Source organism: Pieris rapae, chromosome 17 (assembly GCF_905147795.1).
Source record: "Pieris rapae chromosome 17, ilPieRapa1.1, whole genome shotgun sequence".
NCBI lineage: Eukaryota > Metazoa > Arthropoda > Insecta > Lepidoptera > Pieridae > Pieris > Pieris rapae.
This window is the reverse complement of record NC_059525.1, coordinates 615,061-632,387: the sequence shown is the minus strand read 5'-3', so window position 1 is coordinate 632,387 and position 17,327 is coordinate 615,061. Positions and strand designations below refer to the sequence as shown.

The window sequence follows — 17,327 nt, the reverse complement described above, 5'->3', positions numbered from 1 at the left end:
AAGTCGATAAGTTAATATTGTAAAAGATAAATATCGATACAACTATATATTTTCAAATTCATATTTGTTAATCATTTAATCACAAATAAATATAAAAATTATTTTAAGTAAATCAGATAGACCTTAATGTCTGATAAATACTATCATTATCAAATGCTGTTATCATCAAAACCTTTTTATTGAAAAGGTAACTTTTATAAAGTTTAACTTAACGTAACGTTTTCTAGTTTGATCCAAACTTAGTAGTTGTGGAGTTCCTCCTTTATCCAAAGAAGAAAAGAGATACCTCATTTCTTGATCTAAAGACAATAGACCCTATGAAAAAAAAATGAAAAAAAAACATTGAGCATTTAGGTAACGAAACAGCACTTATTTCACATATTGTGGATTTATCACAAACAAAGTGGCAAAGGTGTTCGGTTTCACCTGTTACTACTAACATTTTCAGCTTATTATTCAAACTCAATCGAAATTAATGTATTCACACTGGTAACCAGGTACACTTATGAACAACAAAATAAACGGAAGGTCTAAATTTACATTTACTACCAGTTCTCAAATCAAGAGCGTAAAGCGGACGATAAGAACTGTCAAGGAACTCTGCAACACATTTTCGAATACAAGGAAATTGTATGGAACTGCAAACCCATACAGCATGCTTCACTTAACATATTTATTATTTTAAACAAAATTCCAGAAACATAAAAACAAACGATAAGCTAAAACTGAATTTTAATAACTTATAATGATAAAGCTCATAACTTTAATAAAACAATAAAATACTCGTGTAAAAAGTATGTTATCATATCTGTAGTCTGGCTTCGCAAGGCTGATATTAACAGAATATTTTTGAATCAAATAGAGTTTATTACGAATGTATAAACTTTCTTCATAATATTAGTCTAGAGCTGCATATTCATGACATTTAACTACTAAATTATAATAACAAAGCTAATACAATTTAATAACCCCGTTGTGACCTAGTCGTTTAAATTCTTTAAGTTGCACGTACGAATTCTTTGAAGCCATTACGGATTCTTGCATTCACGATATTACTCCAACGACCTACTTATAAAAATATATTTTGTACATAAATTATTGTTTAAAAAAATCCTGGCAAGCCTTCTGGTAGTTCGTGCATGAGTGGGAGGCGAACATGTTTTAAATAGTGTATGAAAATAATATCCTAAATTAGTTTTATAAACTCAATATTTTGATACCATTGAAATAAAATTAAAATGACTTTATAATGTTACATATTAATAAAAAAAATCCAGGCAGTCCTAGATATGCATAATATTTATTTTTAAGAAATAAATTCCCAAAATGTTTAGTTTAATAATTTAAAGAATTAATAAACACTTTTTGATACAAGACTTCTAATCAATCAACCAAATATGAACTTTCATTTGAGTCACCTGTTATATTTAATAGTAAAGATATTGGATTTTAATATTCATTGGAAATAAAAATCTCATAAGTATAATTTGGATAAATGGAGATGGATCATAACACAACTGTCAAAAAAGCAATTTTTTCATATAATTATAACAAAAGACACTCAATGCCATAATTAAGAAAAGCCAACAAAAAGCTAACAATAGGCTTGTTATAAGTTAATTTTTCCCTTTCACAAAACAAGAATGCTAATTTGTGGTTTAAGATGTTTTGAAAATGAAAATTTTCCAGCGTTTTTAAATTTTTACTTACTTTATTTAAAATCCACAAGGTTTCACTAAAACTTAGTACATAACACTATTCAAAACTTATACAATTAATATTAAAATACACTTTTAGCGTACACAAATTATTCCAACTGTATTACCTAGACTATATTAAAAACTATTATGTGTAACGTTTCCCGTACAAATGTAACTTGTCTAATGTTCTGTAAATGTTTAGTACTCGCGCAAATAAAGTAATATATGGAAATAATTATGCTAATACTACTAATCTGGCTGCAAATAAATCGCGAACTAAAAATGTTTCTAGAAGGGATCGTGCGTAGGAGGGTATAAATAAAAACACAGTTTCCTGTCGGGCCGATAGCGGGTGATACCGCAGGATGTCCGCAGTGATAAAATTTAATATGTTGAACTAAATGTATTTGTTAATACACGTTTTATTTCAACTGCCAATCAGGGCTCACCAGTCGTACCTACAAATATCATATATCATACGCGTCCTTAAATACGTACGTAAAAAGTGAAGGCATTCTAGTTTATTTAAAATATTAATTATAATTTTTTTTTTGATATTAGACAGGCAGATTTACGGGCCCACTGTGTCTTTCATATACATGTTTTTATCTAAGGCGCGACAGACAGTCCCCTGTGCAGAGAATGTTTCAGCGGAGAGGAATCAGTCAACCACGTAGTCCTTGAATGTGTGGCTGTGGTTTATTAACATACAGAAATCCGCGGAGCAATGAGGTCGTTCCATCCAATCATCATCCCTCAATCCTTCATCTCAGTTCCCTATTATTTATAAAATGAGTAACATTTATAATAACGGGTATATAAATAAGCTGTTTCAAACCCGATTTTTATTATTGAATTGCATTGCCACTTAATCTTTAAATCAGTGTAAATAAATGCATAGTATATAGATACACAAATTAATTTCTTATACTTTTGTATTAACTATAACTTACACTTTATGAAGCGTGTTACATATATTACTATTATAAACGAAATAAAAATAAAAATCAGTAAGAGGCTTTGAAGTTCGAAATAAGGATTACATGCAAATCCAGACTTATAAATATACAATTGGCAAAGTAAATAAATAACGTCTACATGACGAAAATCCGTCGAAAACATTCAACAAATACTTTGCGCACGTATTGTTACCTTCGTTACTAAAGAAACTACAATTTGAATTTATATAAGTACAAACGAACCAAGCAGACACCCCAAGGGAGGCCGTCAATGAGAGTGCATAGAGCTTTGTAAGTCTGTAAAATATGTGTCTTTTGCGATATGATTTTGTTTTATTTATTAACACTTGTTGCATTGACAAACAAACGGATTATGACGCGTCATGTCAGGTCTTAGTATTAAGTGAATATGTATATATTGGACTAGTAATGCTGTTTAACAATCAGCATCGAACGGAATGCGCTGTTTCGTATTTATTTTTACTAACAAGCAATCTTTTGCAGACAACCTTAGGAATTAAAGATTTGTAGAACGAATGCTGGCCATAATTTAATCTTGATTATATAGGTATACAGTATATTATTATTATATTTATAACTAAAACAACCTAAACTTAATGTGCATTTTATTCGAGATTATTTGCCAAATTAACTGACTTCATGACATTGGCATATTGTATTGTCTTTTATTAACATAACTTTTACACATTTAAAGAAAAACACTTTTTTACGGATTAAAGTTATGTATTATTCTATTTAAACTTATAGTTATTTAAACATCATTTTAAATTTAACCGACGTTTCGCGTGCTTTACAGCGTGCGTAGCCACGGTGACTGAAAACAAAGGTGTTAAATGTCAAAAAGTATCACAGCTTTGATACTTTAATACAATATATATATATACAATAATACATAACTTTAATCCGTAAAAAAAGTGTTTTTCATTGGCATATTGCTATAGAACCAACGATGTTTCCCGCTTAAAGATTGAATTTGTTAAAGTACTTTTTGGTTCAATAACCACACTTTCTTCGTATGTAAATCAATGTGAACGCCCGGAGAACATATACAATATTCTAAACACGTGGCCACGTTAAAGCAAACGCAAAAATTTGTCACATGAGCGATGGCTCACCTACGTGTTTCGCCGACCAAATCCCAAATATAATCCTCTTCTACGAATAAAACACACCTTTATCGCTTTAAGGAGAATGGCTTAAATCCTGCGTCGCCTTCGGGGACTTTCCATTTATCACCGCTACTCAACAATTACCGTCCGTTTTATGTCTTATCATTGTAATCAAAAAGACCATTTTCCATCGTCACATTGCTGAAATTATGGCACTGTATGATTTCATGCAGTAAAGTAGGTTGACAAATTGGTGTGACGGTGCCATTTTCACTTTTTATTAAAATTAAACAGTAAAAATAAATGAATTCATTTCATTGCTTCTTTTAAGCATACGTGGGTTAAATTATAACATCATATACATTCGTTTGAATTTAAAGGCTTAATTTTTACTGTATTTGGGTTTAAGTTTTCTTTTGTTTTCTCTGTTACCGAGTGATTAGAAAACCTGCTATTACTTTGTAACAAGATTTATTATTCGCTAATCTTGTAATTTAAAATAATTGTAAATGGAGGCCTTGTAAAAAAATGCAACGAAATAACACAGATCCATTTTAGTAAAAAAAAAAGTATTTAAGTAATACTTAGGTAGTATCACTTAAATACTAATTTAAGTAACAGTAGGCTACGCATAGATTATGTAATTTAACCGAATTCTAAAAATGCAAATAGAATTGAACTCTACCTATACATAAATTTATTATTAATTTTATCCGTAGAATCACAACCTAGAGTGGTTGACGCAGTACACATGTAGTTAATGTAATGGACTTAATAAAAATAAGGCGGAAAACATCGTTCAAGTAGTAACAGCGCGAACAAATAATCTTAGTGGGATTAGAAAAAAGAAAATCACGCTCAAGATGTATAAACTTGTCAGAGCGAGCTCTCAGAATAAGAAAACAAAAGATAAATCTGTCAGGCCTCGGCGAAACAGGCGAAAGGTCCCGTCCACAGTCGTAATTCAATCGTACTCGCACAATTTCACTGACGATTTATTCGGCATAACCGTAGTTGTCAAATGCTAACGTCGGCGTATCGGAGGAATAAATGACAGACATAAAAGAGCGAGAGACAACGGTGTGCCTCTGTATTGTGATCACGTAGAGACGCGAGACTGAGCGGAGACGCAATCTTCGAGCAAAGAATTACATTTATCCAAGAACGGGGAAATCACTAGTAATTCAATGCATGGGGCGATGAGACACATGCAAATATTTGATAAGTCTCTGGTTGATGCGGAAAACTCGTAGTTCATGCGAGATCGCCACGATTTGTAGCAAAGTTATGCTTTGCGCTGTGTTATAATAGCGAAAAAAATTTGGTTCGTTTAATCACAGTGTTAAAAAAAAAGTATAGATTCATTATGATGTTTACAAAATAAAACTGATATAAATACGGCTTTTTATTAATTGACTAGATTAAATTGTTGCCTTCATCTCAATAAAGACTACCACAATGTTAATTTCGACATAAATTATTCAATAACCATTGCTAAACAAATCTATTAAAGCCCGCAGAATAGATTAAATATCAAAGAGTATAACGTTTCGAATAATTGTCGGCTTACAAATTGAAATTCGAGAATAACATAGTTAACTCGGGAGGCTTTATCGAAAGATTTCCTGATACAGATTCCATTAATATTTTTACAACTGAACCCGATAATACGTTTTTTACATTGTAAGATAACATTTTATTTTAATTTAGATACATAAGTGTTTGTCTAAAATGTTAAGTTGTGTGCACTTATGTGTAGTAAGTCACAAAGGAACACAAATCATTTCGGCAAGATAATCGGTTCCAGCGACATCACAGTCCCAAAGGCGCAATCAGCCACAAGGCCAAATAAACAGAGCGATCAACAAAATCATTGCGAATCATCCGGACTTAGATCCAAAAATCCGTCGAGTGTTTGTTTTTGATTTTTGTCTAACGAGACAATGGGGAAATGATGAGCGCCGCGCCGTACGTCGCCTTTGGGACTTCACCCCATTCCGACACAGCCACCCTCATCAGTGGAGATTTAGTGGACTTTAAACCTTCAGCCGATCAAATAAAACCTAAATCCACTCCACGTGCTTAAGGATTTACAGTATTCCGTTACTCGGATGGTCACATATGGCGTCAAACGGGCTACGGCAAGCGACGGTGCCACTCGAGGGAGATTGGCCTACCAGAGGGGACAGTATATTACAATGAAAAAGAACTTTGAAGTTTTCAAACGTGGGTCAGAGTTTATTGTTTTTGGATGACGGTTGACTAATTTTAATGAGTCGAATGAGAAGCTCATTAAAAGTTGCCCGTTTAAATATTGCTGTGGCTTTCATGACCCTGAATTGTTATGACTTCTGACTTGGACGGGAAATTGAAGGGCACCTTTCGCTTTCTTCTTACTTTATTTTTACGTTAAAAGGCTCGTTTATGATATAATACTCTGCTTACAATATCAAGGGCCGGCTTACGTTACCGAAAGCTGGATTGATCCAATCAGGTACCGTTAATTAGATATTATTTGCCTCTGTACATGGCAGATCAAACAAGAATTGAACTCGGTGATTTATTTAACATCCTCCGTATTGATTCATGCATAACGCTCTTATTTGGAGGAACTTATCGGGGAAACGGGGTCAACTGTTCATGTCATGTATCTGTTTGTTTAGCTTCGTAAATAAGCGTCTCGTTGAAAACACAGAACTCAGAGTTGTTTGGATCTTCGGAAGTTTTAATGGATTTTAAGTGCGGTTAACGGAATGTTTATATCGTGTCTTCATTTACTCTGTTTACTTATCTAATTTAAATAAACGCATAATCACGTTGATTCTCGACGGTAGAGTAAACGAGATGGGATTTATGGCTAACTGGTTGCACTTAAGTGATTTTAATCAGTTACCAGCCCACCTACGAAACTGTTGCATCCAATATCTGATCTTACGTCTTCTAATGAGACATGGATGTCTTGTAATTAAGTCCGCGATATTTTATCGTTATGTCTTCAAACGCCACTAGCACGAACAGGAATTTTGTTTCGCTATAGTTTATATTTAAATTTATTTTAAGATCTTTTTGAAGTTTAGTCGCTTTGATTCCAGTTAAGATAAAACTTCCGACGTTATCTGCATCTGTACGGACATTCGTTATATGAAATGCTATTTTGAACTGACTCGTTGAATTAAAATACTTCGCAGCGGAAATGTGTTGACATAATTATGTATTTCGAAATTGGGGTAAATATTATAAATAACGTTTTATGATGAATAGGAGAAATTAGTTACATTATAATGAACATTAATAAACCCTTGGTCTCTGAATCTTGATACGGTTAATACGTTTGAATTATTGATAATTAATATTCATCAGAGACGTTTGAAGAATCGATCAGTACATTGGTGTAATTGAACGGGACCGGCCGACATGCGTACATAATTCAAATTAAAGGAGAACTATCGAATTGCACAATAACAGCGGACCGGAGGTAAATAATTGAAGTAATTGTTTGGGTCAGATCGGGTCAATTAATCATCGGATGCGGCCACATTACCAATTTATGTCCCGAAATACGGCACCATGCTGATTTTGTTCTATGTATTGGGCACGTAGCGGAATTATTGACGCTTCTATCGAAGCATTCATGGCCTAGTGCGTTTCATTGAATCTTTCATTCCGCTCGGCAAGAGTCAATACGTGGCATTGACTTTTGTTTTGACATGAAAATACCGTGTACACAACGTTTATTACAAAATTACATCCGTAGAAACTTTATTATAAATAAATAATTTATCATACGTCTTTTTGTGTAATAAGATATGAAAAAAAAGAATATATCAAAACGTGCGTTTGTTTGTTTAACGTTTTTATTAACTAGATAATGTTAAATAATCAAACTAGAACGCTTATCGACACAGTTCAGGTTAAACACGATAAACAAATGCACTTAAGTCATTAAGACAAGGACACTAATTTAAACAAAGGACAAGACATAAATCGAGAATTTATCTTTCAATCGAACCAAGAATTGAATCCAAAACTCATGAAAATTCGATACCAGGACCACCATAAAATCATAGATTCATCCCACAGGCTCTTAAGTGTTAATATTATAACATGGATCGATGTAAACTCAGCTTTGGTGACGATAAAACTCTGATAGTGCTAACGAAAAATAAAATTACATAACCACTTTAACGTGAGCTGTCAGGACGTGTGACTGTGGAGGAAATGTAACCAATAAAGGAGATCTATATAAAATAGATGATGTGCCGTGTAGGCGGCAAAGTGGCACTTTAGCGATCTCTTATTTTTACTTTCGGGAATTTATTCTTGGACTATATTGACACAGTTTTAGAGCAATATTTCTATTTTATTTCATGTACTAAATAGAACAAGTCAATTGTTACAATGTTTCTGTGACAACGAACAAAGTGACTGTTCATTTTCCCAACAATGGCGTCGTCTACTGAAGCATGTGATAAGTTAAAACAAATGACATAATTCAGGTCAAGCTTACTGCGCGTTAATACTTCTCTAAAAAAATACAAAGAAATCTATTTTTAGGCTCATTATTACCAAAAACATGCTATTATGAAGCGTATATATACGTATGTATATATAAATATGTAAAATATTATTGTATTTTGATGTGTAACGTTTTCACGTTTGACCGCGTGCTTTCAAAATATCCGAGTAAATAAACCATTTAGTAACTTTTCAATTTAAATATCAAAGAAATCGAATTTATGTGCAAGTTACAAATGTGGGCGTTAAACTACAAATACCACTAAACGATTCATATCCGCACACACACACAAACTGAGTACTACAAAGAGAGATGTAAATTATAGTAAGACATAATGCACCCAATGCCTGGCTATTCACTCGATGTAAACATGTGATCGTCTATTTTTAAAATAGAGACATAAAGATAACTTTACAACTTTCCTCTCGAAGTATACTTTATTGTTTTGAGCGACAAAAGTTTTTACAACACTTTTAGATGCGCTCGTTCGATTTACGAGTTTGTTAACTGACTGAAAAATAGATGCAATAAATTAGAATCGTAAAACTATTCAATTACATTTCGTATGATTAGATTTTTAATTAGAATCTTGATTGATGGTAAAATATCAGAGAAATTTGGTGCGGAGAATACCGAGAAATAGAACAGGTACGATGTACCTTGTTTGTGTTTGTTTCAAGAATTTTAACCCGCAGTTGCACTTTTAATCCAAGCATTTAATTGGAAAATCGTGCAAACCAAATTATCGACAGTTGACTTTCAACGGAAATTGAAATTTATTCGAATAGGAAGAACCTCTATACCACGGTTCTTCTTATTGTCTCTGGTTTACGTAAATATTACATTAGAACAAAACATATTTTTGCTCATTATTTTTTGGTGATTTTATATTTCTTCTACATCACCTGCGAGATATTAAGCCTTGCTGCACTCGAAACGTCTTGTTATTTATTTAATTATTAGTAATCCTACAGCTTAGGTATATGTACATATTATAATACAATAACAAAACCAATACAGAAAGCTAAAACAGATTACATAGATAAACAATATGCTCGTATATGGAGCGGAAAACAAGCGAGTACATTAATAGATAAAGATACATTAATAAACAACTAAAGAAAACTGACATTTAACATTTGAAACAACAAATAATATTTTAAATGACTGCTGAAACAAAATCAGTCTTCCTACCTCTTAAAGTATTTTCTCACATCATTTTTGTTAGGTTAAAAATATCAATATCCTGATAATCAGTGTCATAGCTCGATAAAACCCGAAACATTGGTGAATTATACAGGTAATTCAATTTGTATCATTTATTCATATTAATTTGTATGTAGTCGCATAAGGAGGGATTTTAAGAGAAATTAAGGACAGCTAAGGGCTAGTACTATAAATTCATATTTATAGGTATAGTAAAGTTACGTTTATATCCGTCGAAGATTTTTAAGCTTGTCAATCAAAATATATATGTACCTAAAACATTTACAACTCACAAACACAATTTAAGTGCTGTCATACCGTTTATAGAAATCAGTATACTTAAACATCCCACTTTTCCCGTGGAATCAATCAAAGTAAAGCCAAGGCACTCATGAAAGACAGGTGACATCAGCCCCGAACAGCCGAGGGAGACATTAGTACTCATACAACCATTTTTATTGTGCCGATGACAGATTTAGAAGGTTTGATTGATGTCGCTCTAATGCGTAATTGTCGACATATGGGTATTACAATTTTGTTGTGATCAGAAATAACTTTAATATTCGTGTAACATTCACGCATACTTAATGTCTTCTACGACTTGTATTTGATTAGTGGTAACACTAAAACTTCTTTTTCTTAAAATAAACTATTTTAATACCATTGACTACTAATTGTTATCTAGTTACCCCCAAACAGGGACTAGCCATAGATGAATTTTATCACTGCCAATTTTTGTCATGAATAAAGTATTTACTTTTCATTAATTACTATTACGTACGAATACAGTAGGTAGTTAAAGAGCTTATTGATAACAATTCTAAATTCAAAACAGCATCGGAACAAAGCTTTCAAACAATTCCTTTTAATAAGATAACAATAAAACAGTACGGCAGAGTGAAATTGTTTAATCGCCTTACCTGACCGAGCCAAGCGACGCAGAAGAACGGAGAACTACAAATAAGTACCCTGAGCATTCTTTAATAACTCTCTAATAGGTTTCTGTCTTTTACTTAAATACCTTAACGACGTAAATTGAAGTACCCTCGACATACATTTAATACAATTCAATTATCAGACCACTATTAATAACATAGCAAGTTATTATTACTACATGATTAATATCAACAACCTAAAAAAAATTAATTGATTTATATAATTGAGTGCTACGGGCTGTGCACGAATGGACTTGTGACTTTCCTTAGACTCACAGAAAACACAGCGTGTGTCAGGCACGAGAGGCTGACTACCTACCTACCAAATCCAGTCATCTGAGGCCTAGCCCTAAAATGGTCACTGATTTATTTTTATTCGGGTCTTCCTCTGATGTTAAGTGATACTATCGCCCATAGACACTCACATTGCAAGAGGGCTTGCAAGTGTGTTGCCGGCCTAATATAAATTGGTACGCTCTTTTCTTGAAGAACTCTAATTCGAATTGGTTCGGAAATACTTCAGTGGGCAGATAGTTCCACATATTGGTGGTGCGTGTCTAAAACTGCCTTAAGAACCGCTCAGTTGTTAATTATACGATATTGAAAGCTATCAGGACAGACTATGATGGTGTTATTTACTCCTACCAAAATCAATGTCAAGACCCTGGTGAGTGAGAGGCACATACTGTAACCATGAATTTAAAATCTTTTTTATAATCATTAGTTAAAATATTGTTTTGTCCAAAAAGTAGGATTCCGTCATACGAATAATAACGAATGAAATTTTAATCACCACTCGCGATAACCCATCAATACACGATTGGCAAAATAGCAGACTAGAAAATAGAACAGAAACTGACATCACGTCAGCCTTCATAAAATATTTTTCAATACCGAGGGAAATTGGTCAAAAATGACTTCGAACAAGATTATCTTTTGCTGCCCGTAACGTACATGGGAAACACTACCGTATTCCGTATGTCGTTCGGTCGATGTTTGCCTGCGTGTATTTAAATCTTTAATTTTCTTCCTCCTGTTCTTGTCTGGGAGCGTTATTTATTGAGACCTTATTACCACGGCTTATAGACATTTTTTAAATATTTATTCAAAGTTCGCGTCTTCGTTAATATTGCCTTTTGCGTCGCTAATTTAGCGGTTTCACATTACATTATAAGTTTTAATTGGAAATTTTAAAAGCATATTTACATGTATGACGGTTTTTGTAATTTAGATATAATTAAAAAAGAGCAATTACTATGATAGTATGATTAATATAACCTTAGAAGATTTTTGTTTTTTAACCATATTGTTAACATATATAGTACCTATAGTATCTGAGTCATCTTCCCCAAGGCATATATAGTATATACCCAGTTTTGCATTCGAGCCGATTAAATACAAACTACTACGAAGCTAGGATATCATTAATCAATAGTATCTAAACAAACTTTTAAAAGACAAAAGGATTACGACGTTTATATCCCTCTCTATTTTGGTCATCAGAAAGAGAACTAATAATAAAGCAAGAACAAAGAGTTCTATTAATGACATGATATATCACATTGTAATGGCTCAGAAAAATGATGTCCGTTCATAACTCTTGTTTTAATACTGTCTTGAGTTTTTAAGACTTAGTGACTTAAGTTTAGTTTAAAATATAATATGGCTGAAATTTGTTTGTGAGCGTAGTTATTGTCAGGGATACGACTATATATACCAAGAAAAAAGTGTACTAATTCTTAAAAAGCCGGCAACATATAGAAATGAAATGAAATAGTTTATTTCCTAAGATAGTGGTACAATTAGATACATTAATTATAAAAGTCTAATAAAGTTCTTTCTTTTTTTCTTTCAAAAATCCCATATATAAATCGGCGTCATGGTACCTATAATAGTTAGTGAGGTGATGTATATGATTTAAATTTATTTCCGTTTCCTCCAGTCTCGTCAAGGTCTAATACTGAGGTCACAAAAATCTGTTTTCGACATTAGAAGTATTTCTCTCGAGAGACAGTAAGCTCAAAGACAAGATTACAAAGTTTTTCCATCTAAAACTTGCACTATAAATCGTTTGGGGAGGGTCCTATCAAGAATGGTTCTTGTTGACAATTTACAGTAGATCCTAAAATGAGACTCCTATATTTTATAGGTTGGTACCTTTTAACGTAATTAGCAACACTAAAAAGTCTGAATTTTTCAGTTATTTCAATCATTTATGAAATTTAAATTAAACAAAAGTAGATTTCATTCCTCTATTTGTACATATATACACAATTCATGACATTAAAGCTTTATTAAAGCTCCAAATACAATATAAACACACCCAAAAACATATACATAAGTATATACCGAATCTAACGAACTTTAACTAAATTGGCACGTTCAGTGCAGTGAATTTATCTACTCGTCTTATAAGCGTAACTTTTATACACCATACTCAAGTTAACGACAAGGATAAACAGTGGCCCCTTTCAGGCAACTTTAATAATTAAGCGAGTGCAATTTGGTCGCCAAATAAGGTTGCAATTTGCCTGCAACCGCAGACGCCTCCAACCGCTCTGTGAAACGCGATAAATCGATTTTCCAACAACTGGAGAATCGATACTCAAATTGAATATGGAATACCGAAAGGTAATTCGATTTTCAAAATTTTGCTCTTGTTCTTATATGTACTTATTAAATAAGCGTATAAAAAGGAATATTAATGTATAACAGTAAGTAGAATTTTATTAGGAGCTTATATATGTATAGCTTTAAAAACCTTTTTTTGGCTAGGCTGTAGATTTCTGTATATGTTCATTTTATTTGTCAATATTGGCAATAGGCAAGTAGGTGACAATGCTTCTGTGTTTGACATACAACCATAGAGATGAGACTATAGACGATAGGAGAGAGAGGCCAACACTACTCAAAAGCAGAAGCGGTATGGCTAGAATTACAAAAATCTAAAGCGAAAGGTGTCCTTAAATGTATATAAAGTGACTTTTGCCTTTTTAATTTCCCTACAAAATAATAATAATATATATTTTGTATTAATATAGTTTTGCTTTTGGAGAAACTAAAGTTCTCGATTGCAATGCATTAAAGTTTACAAACAGAAATATCTTTCGAGGAAATTTGACGGCATAATCAAATTGGCGAGTATTCGTCCAGCCCGATGACGCAGCGAACTATTTAAGAGTCCCCTTTCATTAAACGACAGATTTTCTTGATTAAAATCTTGCGGGAGTTGCCTCAAAAGGTTTTAGCAACGTTATCTTGAATCTCGATACTCTTTGTACGTCTAGACTTGATAACTAAAATAAGAACTCCAACGTAAAGTATTTAATAAATAATGATCTTAACTAACCAAAGAATTCACAGGTCAATGAAAGAAATTATTCACTAATACAATTAGTATTTAAATTTAGAAAACTATTAATTTATCTTCCGGGTTACCATACGCTTATTTTAAGTTCCTGTATATTTCTTTAACTAAGTCTTAAAATAAAAACCAACAAAATTATAACTTCGCATAAAAGAGTAATAGATTTATTCAAAGGTCAGATGAGGGTACGAAAGATGGGCGCATTAATGGCCAAAATTGACCGAAATCGCCCACTGCCCGGGCGAATTTTACATATTGTACCTAACGCTAAATTATCGTGAATTTTCCCGCGTTATGAAGAACATATTTTTCAAAAGTGGGTTATGAAAAACGATTTTTACCTGAGATAGGGGGCAATTACGTGTAATATATCTCCGCTGTTTGAGATAGAGCAATATGGGTTTTTATAGAACTGATGGAAACAGGAGTACCATGTATTAAGTGCCCATAGAACAAATTCCTGAATTCAATGATATCTTTGTCAGCGTTTAGTTAGTCTTAATTTTTTTAATGTTATATAGTCAATGAAGATGCACCTTTCTAATGGTAAATTAATTTAAATCGGTCCCGTAGTTTTTATGTGAAAACATTATAAACTTACATACAAAACACAAATGTTTCTTCTTAAAATAATATTATTTAGTATATTAGTATAGATTTGATGAATCTATATTTGATGGAAAACGTGCATTTGTTCTACAGACGTGCGAAATATACTCAAATAATAACTATCAATTAGAAAGAATATATTTTCGAGGTGAATTTGCAAATAACGATAGGGCTTTTGTGAAATAGTGATAAGCAGACATCACAAAAGCAGTGCTTTGGTAAAGTTTAATACCTTTGCCAGTCAGATCATCGCCTGACGTCGATTAACTGAAATAAAAAAATCAATAAATTACAATTAAGTTTAGACCTAGAAAGCCCTACAAACTTGTGATTGTATTCCAATTTTAAATAAAAATACGTTTATTTTGGAACATGAGATCATCAAGGTATCACTTATTCCACATCACCTGGAACCTGTAGGCATCCCTACTCATCGGTAAAGAAGACAGAGGGTGTAGGCCGAGAAAAAGCCGGCGTAAATAACTACTCTTTTTTAAAAAAGCAAATCAAACAATACTACAATATTTAAAACTAACTCAAAAACGAAAACTAACGAAAGCGTTCTGATCTGACAAGATAACACATTCTTAAAGAAAATATTAAAGAAACATTTAAATTCTTTTTGCAGACGCAGTGATGATTTAAAAGCTCGATTTTACTAAGGAGGCGAAAAACAAAAAGTGTCAATGTTCCTTCCTCATACATCGAATACGAAATCAGCACCGTTCTATTCTGGAGAGGAAACAAATGTGAATTTCGTTGAAATCAGCTGCAATCGAATGCAATGCTGAGACGGGGATACCATTACTGATACGCGTGAGGGAGATGGCATCTATGCGGACAGCTAGACGCGGGCGGAATTGCAAATGTGTGTGTTAACGCAGCGTAAACTTTCATATTGACGGGATTTTTAATATAAAAACCTCAAGATTCATTCTAAGTTACTCGGCTTATTAAAGATTAAAGATAAAATGTAATAGTGGGTGTATATGTAATTAACAGCATCCCATCTATTCGTTAAGTCTAAAAGTAGTCTGTGATAAGTAGTAAGACCTAGTAATTAAGGACGCCATTCTTAACCCTTATGTTATTAGACATTAACACTACCTCAGTAAAGATATAATAATATATTGTGAGGCAATTGATAATATACAGCGTAAAATTCATAGTCAAAACTTAGCAAGAACTATGACTCGTTCGTTAATAAATCAATATATATTTAGCATAGTATAAAGCAGATCACCAGTAAAAGGAAAATATGAAGCCAACACAGATAAACAGTTGTAGCGTCTTGGGGTTTTTCACCAGTAGCTTTAATAATTGAGAGAAAGTTTCTCGGTAACACGATAATATTAAAAGAAAACTCATTAAACAATAATTAAGTTACAAAATCAATCAAGGAATATTCAACGGTTGTCCGAAGCGCCAATGAATTTTTCATCCAGCTTTACGCCCGATAGTTTATCAAATGGTAAGGAACTGAAGTTAGTTAATTGACTTAACTAACTGAGACCGTTCCTACATAATCAAGCTACTTTCTTGGCATATTTTCAACGCGAACTTCACAGATATAATTATATGATTAAAAAATGCTCAAGTAAAACAATGTTTAGAAGATATTTAAAATATGTTTTTTATCCAAACTATTACATTGTTTAATGTATTAAAAACATACTTTACAAAGATTTTTTACTTGTAAAGAAGGTTATTTACCTTACACATACACACGGCAGTCGCAACTCATTTTTTTTTCTCTTCACTTGACATTTCATAAAATTCTGTTCAGCATTTATACAGTTTAATATTGAACACATATACAGGAGATCAGCTGTTTATTTGTTGTAAAGATAAATAATCTTATTACCGACTGCAGCGTCATCTGCCGGGATGATTTGTGATTCTAAACCATCTAGGGCGCCACCCAAACGCATACAAAAAGAATCATTTAAATCGATCCATCCGTTCAGTGACATACACACGTACAGTGGAAGTATAATTATGTAAACATTATTATTAAACATTATTTAGATATATTACTAATAAAAATACTTACTTATATAACTATAACCGCAATCATCTCCGTTCAATTGCGACTCACCTGTAAAAGAAAAATAATATTAGTATGATATTAGGTTGTATTATTTAACTTATTAGAAATATATATACTTTTTGGTTAAATTATAATCTAAACTTGAAAAAAAAATTAATTAGTCACACGTATTTGCATTATGAATTAATTTATGCTGAAAAACAATATCCATTGCCGTAGTAGTACTAGTAAGTAGATAATAGAAACAGGCGGTTACCAAAAAATTTTAAGAAAGCGGGTATTTTATTTTCTCACAAACCGTTCATTCATAACGAGAAGTCGTGACTTTTCAATAATACAATATTGTTTACCATGTATTACAAAGGATACATGCATGAGTATGTCTCACTCAGAAAAAAGTGCCTTCAGTTATCCCAATAAGGTCTAGTTTAGTATAACTAATAAACTAATGTATCTCAATCTCGTATCTGCTCTAACAGTCACAAAACCACTTTAAGAAGATAGACACAAAGCTTAATATTGTTTGCATTATTTGTGGATTTGACGATCTGTTAAAACGTGAGTGATACCATATGTTACCAGAGTTATTTGAAAAAGAACTTTGTGTACTGATAACAGAGTTCAAATTTAATATATGTTTATCGTTACGGCGCATTACATTTGCATATTAAAACATTGCCTGCCAAAATATATTAAAGAAAATAAACGTCTAATATTTATTTTAAATCATCATTGCGTCTGAATCAAGGACATGCATCTTAGAAAGAAATATGGCATAATAATAATATATATTAATTATTAATATTTACAAAAATACGAACGAATTGTAATAGAGAAATATAATGATTGATGATT

The 17,327-nt window shown here is 32.3% G+C and overlaps 1 protein-coding gene across 6 annotated transcripts in view; it reads right to left on the bottom strand.

The window, feature by feature from the left end:
• Positions 1 to 17,327, bottom strand: part of LOC110998329 (teneurin-m) — a 198,803-nt gene that overhangs the window by 141,453 nt on the left and 40,023 nt on the right. For 4 of the 6 annotated variants that reach the window (XM_022266898.2, XM_022266899.2, XM_022266903.2 and 1 more), the window contains exon 2: positions 16,476 to 16,520. In XM_022266898.2, the coding sequence (XP_022122590.2) occupies positions 16,476 to 16,520 (45 nt within the window). Of the gene's footprint in view, positions 1 to 1,710; positions 1,961 to 14,654; positions 14,690 to 16,475; positions 16,521 to 17,327 lie in introns of those variants that run through there. The other 2 variants (XM_045631843.1, XM_022266901.2) reach the window with 2 other exon arrangements.